Source organism: Megalobrama amblycephala, linkage group LG17, assembly GCF_018812025.1.
Source record: "Megalobrama amblycephala isolate DHTTF-2021 linkage group LG17, ASM1881202v1, whole genome shotgun sequence".
In the NCBI taxonomy this organism is placed as follows: domain Eukaryota; kingdom Metazoa; phylum Chordata; class Actinopteri; order Cypriniformes; family Xenocyprididae; genus Megalobrama; species Megalobrama amblycephala.
In genome coordinates, this window is record NC_063060.1 from 37,501 (window position 1) to 57,500 (window position 20,000).

Consider the following 20,000-nt stretch of genomic DNA (forward strand, 5'->3'; position numbering starts at 1 on the left):
TCACAGAAGAAAGAAAGTCATAAAGGTTTGAATGATGTGAGGGAGAGTACATGATGACAGAAAGATTATTTCTGTGTGAACAATCCCTTTAAAAATACATTCTGCTCTGCCATTCAGTTATATAACCTGAGTTTACATAAAAGAACTGAAACTACAGAGCAAAGAAAGAAAGAAAGAGAGAAAGAGAGAAAGAAAGAAAGAGAGAAAGAAAGAAAGAAAGAGAGAAAGAGAGAAAGAAAGAAAGAAAGAAAGAAAGAAAGAAAGAAAGAAAGAGAGAGAGAGAAAACTGTAGTACTGCAAGAGTATGAAACCAACTACAGCTAACCAGTCAAACTCGAGATCAAACTGTGTTTATTCCACTCTTCTCTTTCAGATGTGTGTAAAGACAATGATGTGATTAACTGTATGAACGGAAAATTTGAGCATGATGTCACGCAGGACAGATAAATATAGATGAAGTGTTTTATATCTCTTGCATTTTAATTTAATATTTTAATGGGTGTTTTATTGGCTGTTGTTCTGTTGTCTTTTTTATTGTATTTATTCTTAATTGTTTATATTATTTGTAATGTGCAGCACTTTTGGAGTTACAGTGTAGCCTGAAAGGTGCTTAATAAATAAATACTACATTGACAGATAAATATAGATGAAGTGTTTCATATTGGTAAGGGTGCATGAATGTTATAAAAGTCACTTCTGTTCAGCTAGTTTAAGATGTCAAAAGTTCTCGATGCCTCAACTAAACTTCAAACCATCTGCAGTAATAACTGCATGTCTGTATGTCACCGTATGACCTTCATTTGATAACGAGATGAGCGACCAATAGAGGATCTACACATCAGATTGACCTCTTTGGCCCAAAGCAAAGAAAGACAAAGCTAAAGCTACAGGAAAGTGGAGTATCATGTCCACAATTTGAATATGATATTATTTGTGATTTATTATTCATAAAAGCAGAAGTAACATTATATCCTGGTCCTCAGTGTCAGAAGTCATTTCGCTTACTCAAAGCGTCTGTAGCGTGATGCACGACGGGGGGGCATGAAATTGAAAGGCCACGAAAGAGCCGTGAAATCCTGCAATATACCGTGTGTGTGATGCCGTGGACAGAACCAGCTCATCAGCAGATGGAAATGTGCTTTCTTTGGTGTTTCATGAGATATTCCATCTTCTAGTTTAGCGGATAATTTTAAATCTGCATAATTCATCAAACCACACAAAGTCACAGCCATGCAGACGTGATGAATGAACGCTCTGCATGCACGTGTGAATGACTGGTTAATTATGGTTATCAAACTGTTCAATGATGAATTAAAAACACGTGACTAGTGGAAATTAAATCACATTGATAATGAACACACTTCTTTGTAGAATATTCCAGTTCACATACTCACCTGTAATGTTTTCATGTCTAATTAATATTTGAGTTTATCTAAACAATCTGAGGAGGAAATGTGAGCGTCCTGGAGGAAGAACCTATCCTAATTCAAAGTGATTTCTGACTGTTCGAAATAGATAATAAACAAGATAAATAAAATACAAAAGGTTTTGGCCAAGAAATCTGGTTAGATTTATTTCTTTTCAGTTTGAAGTACATTAAATAGATTTCATAATTGCATTTACAAGAAGAAAGCAAGCGGAGCGATGCAGTAAAATCAGCCTCATTTGGCACTAAAATATCGTCCCGTACAGTCTGTCACAGAAAAACCGCTTGAGGAGCTTGAAGTTACAAAGCCAAACTTCTGCAGGACGAGCGCATGCGACGCTGCTTCAGGATAAAGCACACAGTGAAATGAACAGTATATTTCTACATTTGCTTCTAGTCTCAGAAATGTGTCTGTGTAATTCAAATGGAACTCAAAATCATGAATGAGGCAGACAGAACACAGAACATCAACACCACACACACACACACCATTCACAGGCAGACTACTTCTGGGAAAAATGGATTAAACACACACATATACTGTACAAACACACAGTTCTGGCTGGTTATGATCCTTCATGCTCGACTAGCGCTTCATTCAGATTAGTGTCAGCGCCCCCTGCAGGCCCGGAGGCCAAACTCTGCCGTGTCCCACCTCCATAGTCGGCCTGGACCAGCGCGGCCCGGTCCACTGCCAGCGCCGTCTCTCGGCTCCGCGCCAGCGTCTCTTCCAGCTGCTCGCGCAGCGCCTGAAGTGAGTCCAGTTGTTGGTGTAGCGCTCTAGTCTTCTCAGAGCTGCTGGAGTCCAACGACACAGACGGGTTAGAACAGAACCGCTCGCTCTCTGTGCAAATTCACAGTTTTAAAGCAGGAGTTCAGGTAAAAATCCACATTCTGTCAACATTTGTGTCGTCATACGGGTGACACTCTTTCTTCTGTTTTTATTGATGATGAAATCATCACCTTAAACACAGCAGCTCATCTGTTCCTCACACAAAGCACATGACTTCAGGAGACATGACAGGAATACAGCGCATGACTACTGTGCTACTTTTATGATGTTTTTATGGTATTTGGTGTTTTTGTCATTTTGTCTGTGTTTACATGCACTTTAAAAGTTCAGTATCAACTGGGCACGCGTCGTATTTAATTCCTCAAATATTTGTTTGCACATTGGCTCACGTATTAAACAGAAGGATGACTGTAGCTCGATTAAATAAAAATATGCTTTATCTCTTTTTAGAACGTCATGCTGGTCAGAAAATGACAATATTCCTGAACTCCTCCTTTAACTTGTGTGTATTCCTAAATGAAAACGGCACAATTTCAACAACACATTCATACACAGACAAATGAACTTCATGAGTGACGGATATCGACACACATTGATATGAAGGATCTGTGCTTGTGTTCTGACCTGTCTGCCTGACTCTGGACGCGTCCGAGCGACTGATAAAGACTCTTCTCGGCTCTCAGAGCTTCATTCAGCGTCCGCTGCTCCGACACGAGCTGCTGCAGGACACACTGACACACACAGAACATCAGTACACACACACACACACACACACACATACAGGCCACTATCTCATGATCTTACCTGCTGATCAGAGCTCAATGTGTCATGATGCCCTGCAGCCAGTAGAGAGCGCAACTCTGACAGCTCCCGCTAAACACACACACACACACACACACACACACACACACACACACACACACACACACACAAGAACACAAGGACAGAGAAACAATTAGATCAGTGTTTCTCAACCTTTCTGACTCCAAACCCCTCCATTGTCCACAACAATATTTAAAGGCCTTGTGACTTTCCCAGTTGTTCATGATTTAATGGAAAAGGGTTAGGATTTTAAAAAATATTTTTAATTGCTTAAATCACTTTTCCAGGTCTACAAGTACCTTGCTGTTTAGCTTATTTTAACACTTTAGTTTTGTTTTAAGGGCCCCTGCTTGAGAACCACTGAATTACTGTTTATTTCGGCTTGTGATGTAAATCTGACAGATCCACTGCCTGCTCCTCTCTAGTCATATTAGGATTAACTTTAATACCCACTAATCACTGCTTTACTAACATGAACATTCTGAAAAAAGAGTGTTCAAGGAATCATTTCAGTTATTCAATGAACACATTGATAGGAAGACTTTTCCAAAGTTTAGGACATGGATTGTGAAAAGTGATATACAAATAATATTGGCATGATTTGATATGTGTTTTACCTCAGTCTGTCTTTGTTTTTTGAGGGTCAGCTGTAGCTCATCTCTGATGGCTTGAATCTCCTGCTCACCTGAGCTGCTCGTACACACAGCTGCACAACACACACACACACACACACACACACACACACACACACACACACACACACTCTCAGAATGAAGAGAATTATTGTAACTGATAAAATGTTGGCAGTACGGTGTTGACACTCACCCGGTGCTGCTGCTGTGGAGCTCAACGTCTCGCTCTGACCCTGCAGTAACTCCTGCACACACAACACATCATTACCGCAGTACATTTACACACAACACATTGTTACTGCAGTTTATCCATTAATGCAATTATGAGAAAATAATCAGCAGAAGTGTGTGAATCTAATGAAACTTGATGAATTAATTGTAATGAAAATAAAGTCTGTTTTAGGACAATTACGTGATATTAGTGATATTTCAGTTGTGAAGTATTTGTACATGGCAGTATTTGTTTTACTGCTTTTATGCTGACTTAATAGAATAATCATCACAGTGATGAAAACAGTAAATGTATTTCATTTTTTTCATTTTGTAAATATATTCAAAAGGTCTGACCTGTATGAAGGAGTCTTTCTCCTTGAGAAGGTTCTGGAGTCTCTGCAACTCTCTGGCCGCGGAAACGTCTCTCTCTCTCTCCCGGTTCACATCCTGCAGCTCTTGTTCACGTGACGTCAGCTGCCGACGCAACTCCTGCAACTGACCCGATCGCTCCGATATCACCCGTCCCAACCTCTCCCCGTAATCCTGAGAGACAGACGGAGAGAACACGTGAGCGTGAAGAAACGAGCACAGAGGACAAAACAGGAGGTTTCTGATGATCGTCTGCACCTTCATGTCCTGATCTCTGGTGCTGATGGTGTCGAGCAGCTCGCTCAGCTGTTTGTGGTGCTCCTGCAGCTGTCGGCTGCGGTCTGACATCACTTCCTGAAACAGACGCTCCTTCATAGAGAGACGAGCCTGGAGCTCCCGCAGCACGTCAGCGGCAGACACTTTTCCCAACAACACTGACCTGAGCTCCTATAAACACAGAGAGGAGCGGACGGGTCAGTCGCCTGCTGCGAGCAGCCTGAATGTCTGTGGCACACTGGGATCTTTTGTGTTTGCTGTGTGTGTGTCAGTCCATTCACAGAGCGTCTGATGCGTCTCGCTCTCAGAAATCCCACAAGAGGCTGAAATCGCGAGCTCTAACTTTCTGGAGACTGTGTTTATATCTGGGACTAGCCTGGCGTGTGCGTTTACCTCGGTCTCTTTGCTGTGCGTGTGCAGAGCCGTCTGCAGCCGCTGAATGACGCCGTCTCGCTCTCGTACAGCCAGTGTGTGCTTCTCGTCGCTCTGCTGTTTCATCCACTCCAGTTTCCGGCACGTTTCCAGTGTTCTCTCTAACTCCAGCTCTTTACTGCGCACCAGAGCATCCAAACCCTGCACACACACACACACAGATTCAGAGTTCATCACGGCTCAGCGACAGTCTGTGTGTGACAGCAGACGAACACACACACACCGTGATGGTGTCGTTGGTGTTGTTGAGGACGCAGCGCAGTCTCTCCAGGTCTCGGTCCTTCTCGCGCAGCACCAGCTGCAGTCGGCGAACTTCATCGTCCTTCTCCTCCAGACAGTGGAACTTCTCATCGATCGAGCGCTGAAACACACGACAGGACGTTACAGAAGCACATGTGACATTGACTGTGTTCTTCCTGTCTGGCCCCTCCGTGATCTTCTAGTCTGTAGATGTGACTCGTGTTCCTCCTTCAGTGGGATTTTTTATTTAATATTTTATGGTTCGTCAGGTGAAAATGGTGCTGATCTGATCACTTAATAAAGTAGCGGCACACTCTCCTCAACAACACGCATGATCCGAGGAATTATTCATGTCGGGATTCAATGACATCACACCAGTAATCACAAACAGGTGCACTAATAGTGTAAATAGTGTCTCTCTATGATAGCGTTTCTTTATTTTAGCGTCTTCACTGAATGCAAAAGGCTCTCATCAATCCAATCAGAACGTATTCATTTTTAAATATACAGCTCAGATTTTGGACCAATAGACTTTATGCGCCAGAGAAACAAGCGCGCCGCCATCTTTATAAAATTGTCTTTGAACTTCCGTTTTTGCGGTAGCTCTGCACATTTCTATGGCATCGCTGTGGAAGAATATTTAGCTGCTGAGGTGGATTTATTTGTTGTAGAATTAAAGTTATTGTGATCATTGTGATGTTTAAAGCAGATGTCTTGACACGTGTCAGTAGACTGGGAAGATTTTAAAATGAGCAGTTCATTCATAAATAGAGAATACGAACCGACGTCACGCCTCGTTGCATGCCGGGGCGGCGCCGCCATTTTGACAGGATCGCCCTCTATTACTCGTACTGAAATTAATACGGATTCTTGCTTACCTTTTGTTTTGTTTCTGCCATTAAGTGGAACGTTAACATTTTTAATGGTATCGTTTGCAGGGAATAGAAGCTATTTTATCGCGTCGCATGATCTTTTTATTTATTTTTATTTTTTTCACTGAAGTTTTGTAGAATTTCGTTTACAATGTTGATCTGTTTACCGTGTCGCACGCTGGACGCTCACCACTGCTTCAGCCATCGTATGAATATGTGATCAACACACTGAGAATGTCGATTTATTTATTTGTTGGAAACGTTTAAATGATGCTTAAACGAGTACTGAGTAGGCCTACAACTGTTGTCATTGTAATTCCCCTTTTCCACGATCACAGATGAGGAGAATCAGAGATTATGGGTCAAATTCAGCGGACAGACGGACACGAACACACTGTATTTTTATATTTATTTTAACAAATGACAACCACACTAAGCAATTTCCTACCTTTATAAAACCGTTATGAAGAAAATGTATAAAATGCTTGCATTTTAAGTGATACTGAAAGTTTATATTTTGGTCTCATCCGTTTTTCTGCATGTGCTTTATTTGTAAATAGAATTTGGTCTCTTTAATATCAGTCTAAGTGCATTAAGCGTTTTTTTGAGAGGACATGAGAAGAAACCGTTTAAAATATAACGTGTTGCGTTCATATTTTGGGCTCATTTGCGTATCTCCACACAGTATGCTTTAATAAACATGTACAGAATTGTTTGTTTGTCACATGAAGCGTTTTTCTTGTTAAGCATTTGAATGTCCCCGTCAAGTTCTGCTAATTCACGAGCGCAGTGAGAGTCAGACTCGCAAAGGTAAGTAATGTTAATTATTAAACCAAACGAAATCAAAACGTTCAAAAACACTTAGCAATGTGATTCTTTTATTGAGTGATAAGCAGTGGGTTTAATCAGTGCCATTAATAATAGATTTGCCATCCGGCGTCTTCTCGTCATCTCCTCGACCTGCTTCCCTTGGTGTTTTTACACGTAGAAAAGGCGAAAAAACTTTTTCACTGTCTTGTTTTCTCTCAGAACGATGATCTGAGTTACTATCACAATTATCGATGCAGCATTAATGACATACAATGGTGACATTTTTCACAATCATGACAGAAAACAAATTACTGCCCTAAACTCAATAACGGAAAGGCTGCGCGATCATCTGTCAATATGGCGGATAAACAAAGAAGTTACCCAGAACTCAATGTGGCGTGATGTCAGATTCGTATTCTCTGTGGAAATACAAACCGGAAGTCAAAAGTCAACGAGCGCAGTGCTGAAAAGGGGCGGAGCTACACAAGGTCTGTAAGATTAGGCTGTGGGCGGGGCTACAAGACCAACACAGCACCGTGTCCTGATTTGTCACAGAGATGATCACACGAGATCACATGACACACCTCCAGCGCGGCGTCTCTGTCTCTGATGCGACTCCTGAGCGCGTGCAGCAGCGCGTCTCTCTCGGAGGCTCCGCTGGAGTCGGACGAGCGATTCAGCAGCTCTGAATACTCCTGAAAGAAAAACACTGTAAAACTTTGACCAAAATGAAAAGAATGGCCCGCAGGCGTCTTTACTATAGCAGCGTGTGACCTGCAGCATCGTGTCTTTGCGGCGTAAGCTCTGCTGCAGCTGCGCGATGGTTTCGTCCCTGTCTGTGATTTCCGAGCGTGTCGCGGCCTCACGGTCTCTCAGCGCACACGCCTTCACCTGCAGCTCAGACCGCAGTTGCTCCAGCATCTCACGCAGATCCTGCCAGGACACAAACACTGTGTGTTCACATGATGCCACAAAAATCTGTACCCAATACAACCAGAGAGCATGTAATGTCCGTTCGGCCGCCCGCCGTCCTGAGAATATAACATCTGCAGCCAATCGGCCAACGGTGAGAGTTTAGTGGAGGGACTACAGGAATGATTTGCAAATAATTATTTTTGCCACTCTGCAGTCTCAGAAATCACTTACAGCTGTTATTAATGGGCATATCAAAACAACAACTAAAAAAAGCAAAAATGCTTTATAGAACATCTTATAGTGTTATATGACATCTTAAGAAACATTCTAGCAGAAAATGAAAAGTTAAATAGTGAACATGACAAAAATGTATTATATAATAAAAGAAATTTATATTTTGTTTTGTTCACAAATACGGATTTTGCACTGAGGCAACCTGTGCTGCTCTTCTGCGAAAAATATACAGGAATGAGTAATATATATTATTACAAAACCAGATAAATTCACACAGAGAAAAGACTGATGCCCAAAAATCTCCAAGCAGGTGATCACATGTTCTTATTCAGTTTTTCACAGCGAGCATTAAAAGCGGAGCCTGGCATGTGTGACTCCTACAGGAGTAAATATACTGAAGAGAAAGACTCGCTGTGCTTGCATGTTTCTGAACGCAGTCGTTACAGGAATCTGCAGCGGCTCATGAAGGTCAGACTCAGCTGATTTAATGTGCAGGTCAGCAGGTAAATGACACACCTGGTTGTGTTTGTGTGTCGTCTCTCTGTGCTGCTGCGAGTCCTGCAGGTCGGCCTGCAGCCGGTCTCGCGAGCGCGTCAGATCCTCCAAGCGTCTCTGGGTCAGTCTGTGATTGCGATGACTGGCCTCCAGCTCCAGCTGACAGGAGAACAGGGAACTGTGTAGCGGCAGTGAACCCGAGTCCACAGCGCCCTCTGGAGCCTGAAGACACAAAACACCAGAGGAGAAAACTTAGACATGCTTGAAATACTGATAAAGCATGTGTGTGTGTGTGTGCGTGTGTGTGTGTGTGTGTGTGCTCACCTGTGTGAGTGTGTGTGTGTGTGTGTGTGTGTGTGTGTGTCTGCTCACCTGTGTGTGTGTGTGTGTGTGTGTGTGTGTGTGTGTGTGTGTGTGTGTATGTGCTCACCTGTGTGTGTTGCAGCTGCTGCTGGTGTGTCTCTGTGAGTTTACACAGTGTGTTGTTCTGGTCCTCAATCACATGGTAGAGCTCCTGAGTCTAGACACACACACACACACACACACACACACACACACACAAACACACACACACACACAGAGCATGAAAAAGGGCTTGTCTGGGTGTGTGTGTGTGTGGTCCAATGATGCCGTAGCTATTGTGTGATTATTTGAATGGGTTTTTTAAATTTTTTTTATAAAGGTTGGCATTTGTGAACAAAAAAGAAGAAAACAACAACTGAGCAGTGGATGTGCACCAGTTTTCTGACGTCACAGAAATAAACAACGATCAGTCAGGATGATGCGTGACACTTTTGTAATTCAGTATTCAAAAACTCTACAAAAATGAATCAGACAGGGACCTTGTTTTTAATTTTATAATCACATCATTATCGGCAGCGTTCGTTCAGCACACACTGTATGAGAGCGGAGATGAACATCAGGACGCGTTCACTCGAGAGAGAGAGAGAGAAGCACATCACTGCAGCAGAAGACAGGCTCTTCAAAAATAACTATTTAAAATACGTGGTGTGTTAGAAACCGTGTGAGTGCTGAACACCCGTCAAGTCAGTCATGATGAAAATAGTGTGTGAACTTATGATTATTACAGTAATCTGCAGGCAATGAATGTTTTGTTGATCGGCGAGTTTTCAGCACGAACCAGATAAACACCTAAACCTGACATTCTCTTCAAAAAAATGATGTTCTTCAGAAAATATTTGAGAACGCCTGATGAGTCTTAAGAAGACTCTTGTGAATCCGGCCCCAGATGTGCTGCTGGCTGAGATAATGACGAACATTAGAGGTCACGTGTGTCACTCTCTGATGTGTGTACAGAATCACCTCTGTGTCTTTCGTTCTCAGGCTGTCTGTGAGGTTCTGGATGGTTCTCTGCTGGTTCTGTGCAGCTTGTCTGATGGACAGGAGCTCAGACTCCATATCACACACCTTCTCCTGCAGCTTCTGAGTCACAGCAAACACAAACATCTCTCGCAGTGAGCTGGAGCCGCATTCAACTAAATAAACAGCAATATTCTCCATCTGATAGTTTTACTAAAACACTTGAATTCACGAGTTCACACATACATATAATTAAACACAGTAAAGGTAAGTGTATTTGGCGAGCTGTCCGGGGGGAGGGCTCAGAACCCAGAACCCAGAACCCAGAACCCAGAGTACTCCCCCCGGATGTGTTAATAATAGATCTGGAAGTGAGGAGATGGGGTGGAGATGCTGATAAACTGTCAACGAACAGAAGTAAGTCTGCAGTATTTATACCTCTTGCTGTTGGTTGAATCGATTAGCTGAATGCTCTCCACTTGTGCTAATTAGATTAATTATGTGAACCTGCTCCTTCCGAAATTTGTTAATAAAACATTATTAAGTGAAAAACGTCACGAGACACTTTAGAGTGAATATGCATGAACAAACGAATCACTAAATCCATCATTACTCCAGTCTTCAGTGTCACATGATCCTTCAGATATCATTCAAATATGCTCAAGAAACATTTATGATTATTATCAATGTTGAAAACATTTTTTAAAAATCTTTGTACGATGTAATCACCATGGAGACAATATTTTGCCCCTTGTGGTGTATTGTGGGTATCTTGTACCTTGTTGCTGGTCTCGCTCTGGTGGATCTGACTCTGCAGAGACTCGACCTGCAGCTGCGCTTTCTGCAGCTCGGCGACACACTGTCCGGCGGCGCGTTCGTACTGATGCAGCTGCTGCTCCTCCATCAGGCTCTGAAGAGACACAACGATCCAAACATCAAACCAGATAAAAAATTATATCAGATTTATACTGTAACCTGTGATACTTATTGTAGAAACTCTTGAGGAAAAATATGCTCTGATTTTATCTGCTTTTAATATCAGCCGGTTCACACAGACACTGATCAAACAACACCGGTATTGGCTGAATTTGTTCAAAAGCAGGTCCTTGTTTTAGAAAATCTCTCAGTACATGATTCTGATCTGGTGTAAATAGGGCTGGACTGTATGTCATCTCACTGCGTTTATTCTGACGCATCTGAGGTCCTTTAACTATGATGCATTGAGGTCAGACATCACTCTGTGTGTGTGTGTGTGTGTGTGTGTGTGTGTGTGTGTGTGTGTGTGTGTGTGTGTTTTGCCTCGAGGGCTTCATGGGAGAACTAGGCCAATGGTGGTGCCACGCTCTCCATGTTAACCTATTTAACTGAAAATGGCATGGTTATCTTTGGGTTAACAGAAGACACTTCAGCGAGTATAAAGAGATGTGAGAAAAGAGAGAGAACACAAAACATCTCTGATCTGATGATGGTACGACTCGTACAGTGGCTTCATTCATCATCAGTGCTGATTTGAAACAGGAGCAGTTTGAACTTTAGGGTTTAAAATGAATCGAGGGGTTTGTGTTGATTCAGGTTCAGCTCTTATTCATAAGCTGATCATGTGCTGAAACCAAAATACAGTATAAAAAATAAAAAAAAGCCAAGAAAGAGTTATTAAACTAATTTCCTCAAACACAAACTGCAGATGTTTATTTTTGGTTTGGTGCTTCTCATCTGTTTTTACTTCAGGATTCAAATTTTACAACATCAAGTAGCGACTCAGTACCACAACTGTAAATCATACAAAAACAACGTGACAAATTAATCAAACATTGAAATGTATCAATATTAAGGATGCACCCAAATTTCAACTACCGGAAATTTCCATCCGAAACAGCTATTTTCGGTTTTGGGCCGAAATCAGTGCCTGAAAAAGAGGTTTCATTAGCGCTTCTCCGATGGCACGTTTCGACTGTGTTCAGCGTCTGCACTAGCTCTGGATTGACGATATTAATTTCTTAATTTTAATCTGAAATGATATGGTTTCTTAAATATTTTAGTCTCTGCTGTTTTCCGTTGATGCATTAACATTCACTAAACATTTCTAGCACCTGCCATCCAATAATCACAAAAAGCTTTGTGCTTTCTTACGCAGGTGAAGCGTGAATCATCTCTTCCTCTTTACTACAGTTACAGCAAATAAACATGAATGAACATCAGATACAGAACAACTTACTGAAATGATTCACGTCTCACGTGATCCATCAATCAGTGTTTAACAACGTCACGTAACGTCACATTTACCTCAGAAAAGACATTCGATGTCAATAAACTCATTAGTTATCCAGAAAAAAAACTTCAGAGAAGCATTTTCCTAAATATATGTACTATATTACATATTAATTATATTTTTACTTAACCTATTAGTGATGTCTGCAATATTTAATGTATATATTTAATGTTTGTTTGAATAAAACTGTCATGAAAACAAGCTATTACAGTTTATTGTAATGTTTATATTTCACCAACAACTGGAGTGGAAGCAATTCTGTTATTAAAAGGTTGATATAAAAACTGCACTGTGTGCAATTTAAATGTTTGTACAACTCAGTTTCAGCTATTTGAGTGTTAAGAAGTTTAAATATTTAATAATAAATATGTAATTAATAATTAAATAATTAGTCATTTATTGTTTATTTTCGGTTTCGGTGCATCCCAAATTAATATTGCCATGAACCTCATAGACCCAAAATATGACAAAGACTGAATGAGACAACTGTGTTTTTAAACAGTTGCATAAAACATCCTGTGTTCGGCACAAACCGTGTGGGGAGCGTCATCGGAATGTTTTGGCCGACCCTAAGCAGCACGGACCTTACTGTCCTGTTAGTAAACGCTTCACCTTCGGGACCCTCCTGAAACAGAAGGGCAAGTACTCGTCCTGCACCGAGCGCCACAGCTCCTCCAGACGGGCCAGTTCCAGCGCTGGATCCAGCTGGACTCTAGGCGGCTCCGGTTCCACGATCATGCGGTTTGCTCCATCAAACAGGTTCTCCTGGTCTGGACTGTGCAGTTTAGCTCCTCCATTAAAAAACCCAGGATTCACCAAAACAGGAAGTCTGCTGCCCCGAGGACTCCGGACGGGATTATACACACAGTCCTGAAGCAGCGACAGAGTCAGCGTGAGCCTCGACGGAGGTTCCTCAGACGCAGCGAGATGCTCCTCAGAGGCTGCGGCACAGCTCTGCCGGTCACGCCGGGGCTCTTCGACGGGCGACGCATCCAGCGATTCCAGCGAGCCGCCGGAGCTCCGCCGCTCTCGGAGTGTGCGGTCACCGTCCGACGAGCTGGATGCCGTCCACCGCCTCTCGGGCACCAGCGTGGTGGAAGTCACGGTTGCGGTCTGTTCCTCCCCACACGCGCTTCCGGCGCCGCTGGCAGAGTAACGTGTGGACGGGCCGCAGGAAACGCTCCTCGCCACCTTCCTGGGCACCTTACACACGGCCTCATAGTCAGCGTCGGGCACACGCAGCGCCCTGCAGCCCCGGCACCTCCGCGAGCGCTGCCAGGACGAGGACATCTCTGACGCGTGGCACGGAGGATTGTGGGTACACTCCAACATCTGGTCCTCATCTTCCGCCCAGGACTCGTACATGGAGTACGTCAGGTCCTCCTGCAGCAGGGCGCAGTACTTGGCATTGTGAAGGCCGGACATGTCAACGGTGCTCACCTCCGTCACCCCGCGCGTCCCCTGCAGATTGTTTTTATGATAAAGCGCACTAATGCACTGGCGCAGACGCTCCTTCTCTTGCAGGAGTCTGTGCAGCCGCTCGATGGACAGCGCCTCCACACGGGCGATCACCGTGTCGAAGCGGTACATGCGGCCCAGCATGAACGTGCACTTGCTGCAGGCGAATTCGCAGCGGCCGTCGCGCTCCAGGTCGTGACCCAGAGCGTGAGACAGGAGCACCTGCAGGTTCAGCTTGGCTGCCGGATGGAAGATCCATCGCCGCTGGTTCCCGCACAGCTCACGAGCGCAGATGCGACACGCCTCCTTCATTCCCAACAGCCTCAGTGAGAACTGGAGTCAGGATATTCACCGGATTCTGAAAGAGCTGTCCTCTGGTTTAAAAAGACAAGAAAAGGATTTGTACTCCAACCAAAAACAGTCCTATTGTTTTTATGTAGTCAAATGCAATATGTTTAAAAAAACAACATTATAATATTTTTAATCTATTTAAGCAGAGGTCAAAGATCATCGTATAACAACAAAAACGTAGCTTAATCACCATAGATGAGACTGTGCAGCTCAGTAATGAAGTCCTCAGGGTGATTTCATAGATGACAGTCCGTCAAAAAATGACTGATAATCCACGCGCGTCGGAGCAGAGATGCATCGAGGATCTGGGAATTCTACTGGCGATTCTGATGCGGCGCAAATCGTGTCAAAAAGAGGAGAACAAACGCTGCCGCCGTCGATGTTCCGTGTGTCTCGCGCTCCTCGCTCTGTCATGTTTCACAGCGCGATATGCGGAACACGCGCCTCCGTCTCTCTTCATCACCGGAACACGGCAGCGGTGAGAGAGAGAGAGAGTGACGTCAGACGCGACAGTCTCATCATGCGATACAGTGAAACAAGCATCAGATTCTGTCGGCGGATCGCGGCATGAGATAAAAGGAGGCGATGCCGCGCAACCTGCAGCGCGGGCGCAAACCATCTCACACCGGAGGGGTGCTTCAGCCATCATAACGCGCACGACAGTGAATAATACAGCGACTGAAATATGATAAGCCAAGAAAAAGAACAATAATCTTTGTAATATAATATTTTCCTCAGATTTTCAGCGTTCCTGCTCAGAATACAGAGAAGTGATGCGGCTCTGCGCGCTCTCGCGCCCCTCTGAGTGATTGACAGCGATCAGCAGCAGCGCGAGAGTCTAATGTCACCAGACGAGAAATAAACAGGAATGAAGGAAACATCTGAATGATGATGACGGCTCAGCATGCTTCATCTGAACATGTATATTGTAGTTCAGGGGAAACATGTTTATCTATTATTATTTTACTGTGTTTATATTTTGACCAGATTCATTGAGGCTGTTTGTTTTTTATACCTGCAGTAGTGAAACATGTTGACGAGTGACCTGACCCCTGACCCTGACCCTGACCCTGAGCATGACCTGTGAGCAGGAGCCTTTGGGCTGAAAAAACGTGACCAGACAATTAGTCAATACATAGACATTTCAATTTGTGCTGATGTATGAATAAATTCAAAATTACAGAACTTTAGAAATGTTTTTTTCCTTGTTTTTTTTTTAGCTGAAAATTCCTTGATGTCAGTAAAATCCAATTTTTAAAGAATATCACTCTCAATAGACATATTATTATTATTATTATTATTATTATTATTATCCCAAGGCCAGTTTTGAGAATGATTTGAGAGTTTGAGTGTCGAAATATCCAGTTCACAAATCATCTTACAGCATCATCTCATCTAATGTCTGTACGAGCGAATCAATCAACTGTAACCATATGACAGCGACTAAAGTAATGTCAAAGAAATAAAAAATAAAACTGTAAATTCTTATCACAAAAGTCAAGGCACAAGTTCATCCATCAAATGAACTGACAGCAGCTTTAATAGCTGAATGAGATCGGAGCGTCTGAGTGGCTTTATAGAAATTTAGAAGTTCAGATATAGAAGGCTGTTGTTACTGCTGTAAACTCCCATATATAAATAGAATTATTTTAAAAATATTATTTCCGTGCAGCCATTGTGCGTCTCCCTGTGAGCCGACGTCCCTAAACCAGACAATTCATCTTCTGCTTTAAATCTCACCATCACTGAATGAGGGTCAGTTTGGTAAAAATCATTAAAATCATTCACTCGACCTCATCATTCCAAACTTTATGCATTTCTTTTTTCTGTGTAACACAAAAGAAGATATTTTGAAGAACTAAACAACACTAGACCCCATTAGATAACACTGACTTTCATTTTATGGACCAAAATATTTGTATATATATATGTCAAATTTATTTGTATAGTATTTTTCACCTCACACGTTGTTTCAAAGCAGCTTTACAGAAAATCATGATGTTAATGTTTATAATATCTTAATATAGTCACATTTATCAGATTAGAGATAATTACATTTTCAGACAATAGAAACAATTGAACATCAAACACTGACATTTCCTAAAAATATCCTGTTTTGTGTTAAACAGAAGACAGACGAGTAAATGATGACAGAATTTCTATTGTAATGCACTAAAACTACCAAAACACTTCATTAATGTCTCAAATCAACTCATTCCTCCAGAAGTTTCACCAACAAACACACTTTATCACTCACAAAACAATGGCCTAAACATCAGGAGCATTATATAGTGTTTTCTTTTGTAAAATTTCCTTACAGAACAAGAATGACACTGATCATAATTCACTGCAGTAAATGTTACATGATCCATGTTTGCAAAATTATTACTATAGTTTCCCCTTTTGTATAGATGATGATGAAACTAAAAGATGAATATCTGTGAAGGTGTTCAGATACATCTAATTGTTTTGATAGTATTTCATTTTCAGATACACATTTTTATATCTATTTTTAGATATAATCCATATTAGTAATCGATATGGATTACTGTAGCAAGTTTCTGTCATTCATTTCTGCATCATGCTAGGTTTTTAATTTAAGTTTAACAGGTTAGAAATGAAAATGTAAATAGTTCTGTAGGTTCATAGAGTTTTGCTGGTGTTTGTGTCTGAGTGAGAAATGAATTCATGTAAACTGAAAGATGTCGTCAGTGAATAAATTTAATGCTGAATTAATGATAAATGATCCTCCGTTTATCTCACATAGACTGATGCTGTGATCCCTGTGTGAAGAGTGTAGAAAGAGTGACTCGAGTACTGAGAAATGTGTCCTAGAGACTGTGTGTGTGTGTGTGTGTGTGTGTGTGTGTGTTTGTGTGTATAAAAACCATTACGCCTATGGAATGACCCCACAATTCACAAAAACAAACCTGTGTGAGTGTGTGTGAGTCTGTGTGTGTGTTTCACCCTGAGGGTTTTATTCTCACTCAGCAGGTTCCAGTAGTTTGTGTGTATGTATGTGTGTGTGTGTGTGTGTGTGTGTGTTTGTGCGTGTGTGTTGTGTGCTGTTGCTCTACTGCAGTTGTTGTTTATGCAAACACATATTTAGGCTGTGGTGATACTGATCTATTTGAGGAACAAAACACAGAGCAGCTCTATTAGTTCATCTCACACATACACACACACACACACACACACACACACAATAGTGACCACATCTGTTGTCTCCCTATTTGCTCATGTATCTAGAGACACTGACCACATGAAAACCTGACATCTGATTCTATTAATATAGGAGGGAGTGTCTCATTTGTTTTCAAGATAACAGTTCGTGACTCATGCTGCTATTGAACACGTAATCGTCTGTTTGTTGGCGCAGTAAATGAGTGTATCGGTGATCGGTGATCTGAGACGGGAGTTAAAACACTTTAGTTCAGGACAGACAAACAGACAATAATTCAGCCCATTTGTATTTGCAGACGTCTGCCTCTATATTATTCCCACAATTCCACAGGATCCGTGGTTGTGAATTCCGGAGACTGTCGTGTCCTGACAGTTACAAACGATTTTCCCAAAAAATTCAGTATTTTCACTTATTTAAAGAAATCGTCCACTGATTCATGAGACAAAACACATCCAGACTCAATCCATCTCAATCATCAAAATGTTCAGACCATTCTGAGCTGATATTGAGGTTTCATAAACGTTCCAGGGGCGTTTCCTCCAAGGAGGCAAGGGAGGCAGTGCCTCCTCAAAAAAAATAGGATGAGAAAATAATCCATATTACATATAAAACAACGCAAATATTACAAATTATGACATTAAAAAGAGCGGAAGTCACGCGTATTTCTTAAGGAACACTGCCCAACAGCGACACCCGCAGGTGAAGTTACAGCAGGAGTCATGCCTCCCTTTGCTCTCATAGAAAACCATTTGATCCCCGGCGTGCGGTGGGTTTTGTGGGGGGTAATTGAGAATGAATGGGGGAAAGTCACGTGAGAGGAGGCATTGTCTCCATCGCGATTTGATTGGATTTAATTGGTTATGATTGGATATGATTGGTTTGTGCGATAAATCCCGCCTCTCGTTGACGTGCTCGTTCCTCGTATCAGTTTGACTGAACAAATGATGGCGTCAATGGAGAGACTAATTGAAAGTAAGTAAACAGATCACAGTTAGATATCACCGCTTTATGTCACGTCAAAATCAAAGTTGAAATGGACTGAAAACATGATGACTGTGGGGGTTTAGTGCAATCAGCTTGGTGAAATTAAAAATACAGTTCGTGTCTGTGACAGACGGTGTTTACGGAGCATGACTGATAAAATAGCCTAAGATGACTATTAAAAAGAAAAACATCAATACACAAATAAAATATATTGTTTAAATTATTATTGCCTTTAGATATTATTTTGGAATGAATGTAGAAATGCTTAAAACACTAACTTGATGAGATTGACTTGGTTTTGATAAATAGAACATTTATTACATTGTTAATGTAAAATTACAAAATAGAATTGTATTTGGCTTCTTTTTTCTTTTTTGATGTAATGTAAAGTAATATTCATTTAACAAGATGTGTCAACGTTAAGAGTAATGCATGAATTTACATTGATTCATAAATAAATAAAAATCCTCATTTCAGAACACCACTGCACGCCACTGAAACGTTCATATAACTCAACATGTTGTGTGCCATCAGTAAAATAACAAGAAAAAATGATGGTTTTGCAATACCAATATATAGAGGTAATCACTCAAATTAGAACAATTAAAAAAGTCAATCAGGCAGGAGAACAAGTTTAGGACCCCTTGAGATGGACTGACATCTGCTGTTCATTTAAAATAGCTACATTTCCAAACAAACTAGAGACGATCATTAGACTGTTCTGAACACACACGAGCCACTTCTTTATTTGATCGAAATCATGGCATTTTATGATCCCTCAAAACTTCAGTCGTTCAGCAGTTCTTTCTGTCAGCCGCTGCGTTTTCATCTGATTTACAATGTAAAGCACTCCTACACACACATACACACACACACACACCGTTCTCAGAAACAGTGTTAGGAACCTTGTGGCAGTTTTTCTGCTGTTACTTCAGCGACAAACGTCAAGAGCACATTACTGTAACGAGAGGAGCGTCCATGTAATGCACGAACACGAATCTCTCGGCACTTCCTTTGTTCTGGCCAAAAACTGGACGTGCGCTCTGAAAAACACAGTGTTCTCTCATGAATCGCTCTGCTCTCGCTCTCAAACGTCCCGTGCGCTCGCCAGTCTGCTCTAGAAATCTCTTTGAATAAACTTAGTCACAATATAGTCAGACTGTGTCTTATGAACTAATCTGACCAACTAGCAGATTGCCAAGGAATAATCAATCTTATTTTTCAGATTCAAATTAATCTACAGTTATGTAACTGACCTAAAAAAGTCTTGAAAAAAACTAACCACTGGATTTAATGTTGTCAGATGTTATCAACCAATAAAACATGTGACAGACTAAACTATACAAAACTATAAACACGTTTCACTTGTTTTCACACACATTCCAATTTTCTTAATGATTTGTGCAAAACTCTACACAAAAATGCCCTTATTTTACAGTGGTTTCACCATGTTCTCATTCAGAAAACACAAACTCATAGTATAATTAACTCAAGTGTCACTATGTAAACTCAAATAGCACACATTTATCCATCAGTAGACAAAGTCTTTTGTCAGAAGACCAAGAAACTGCTATAGAATTGTATACTGTAGTGAAATTTGTCAGAAGGTGCAGATGATGGTGAATTTACTGTAATTGACAGTATACTGTACTGTGTTGCATACACATTTCATATTTAGTTCTTTTGGTTTTTGAACTTTTCTTCTTCTTGTAAGATCAACTACTTCATCTACTTTCATCTCCTGTAAGATCACTTTACAGTAGTGAAATGAAAATCATTTTTCCTAAAGCTCATTGTTGCACTCTTTCATTTATGTTGTGTACTGTAATAGACACTGAGCTGCCAAATTACTCTTGAATCCCAATAAGAGGTATTTTTGCTCCAGTGTTATGAACTGCTCTCACT

The 20,000-nt window shown here is 41.5% G+C and overlaps 1 protein-coding gene across 8 annotated transcripts in view; it reads right to left on the bottom strand.

Annotated features, from left to right (window-relative positions):
- Positions 1 to 20,000, bottom strand: part of wu:fj49a02 (myomegalin) — a 54,094-nt gene that overhangs the window by 18,789 nt on the left and 15,305 nt on the right. For 4 of the 8 annotated variants that reach the window (XM_048162463.1, XM_048162462.1, XM_048162464.1 and 1 more), the window contains exons 1-16: positions 12,731 to 14,348; positions 10,628 to 10,759; positions 9,853 to 9,972; positions 8,960 to 9,049; positions 8,551 to 8,751; positions 7,660 to 7,818; positions 7,470 to 7,580; positions 5,187 to 5,324; positions 4,925 to 5,104; positions 4,514 to 4,702; positions 4,241 to 4,429; positions 3,867 to 3,918; positions 3,659 to 3,747; positions 3,024 to 3,092; positions 2,844 to 2,950; positions 2,082 to 2,224 (exon numbers count right to left, since the gene is read on the bottom strand). In XM_048162463.1, the coding sequence (XP_048018420.1) occupies positions 2,082 to 2,224; positions 2,844 to 2,950; positions 3,024 to 3,092; positions 3,659 to 3,747; positions 3,867 to 3,918; positions 4,241 to 4,429; positions 4,514 to 4,702; positions 4,925 to 5,104; positions 5,187 to 5,324; positions 7,470 to 7,580; positions 7,660 to 7,818; positions 8,551 to 8,751; positions 8,960 to 9,049; positions 9,853 to 9,972; positions 10,628 to 10,759; positions 12,731 to 13,888 (3,127 nt within the window). In that variant the 5' untranslated portion in view covers positions 13,889 to 14,348. Of the gene's footprint in view, positions 1 to 2,081; positions 2,225 to 2,843; positions 2,951 to 3,023; positions 3,093 to 3,658; positions 3,748 to 3,866; positions 3,919 to 4,240; positions 4,430 to 4,513; positions 4,703 to 4,924; positions 5,105 to 5,186; positions 5,325 to 7,469; positions 7,581 to 7,659; positions 7,819 to 8,550; positions 8,752 to 8,959; positions 9,050 to 9,852; positions 9,973 to 10,627; positions 10,760 to 12,730; positions 14,349 to 20,000 lie in introns of those variants that run through there. The other 4 variants (XM_048162466.1, XM_048162465.1, XM_048162460.1 and 1 more) reach the window with 3 other exon arrangements.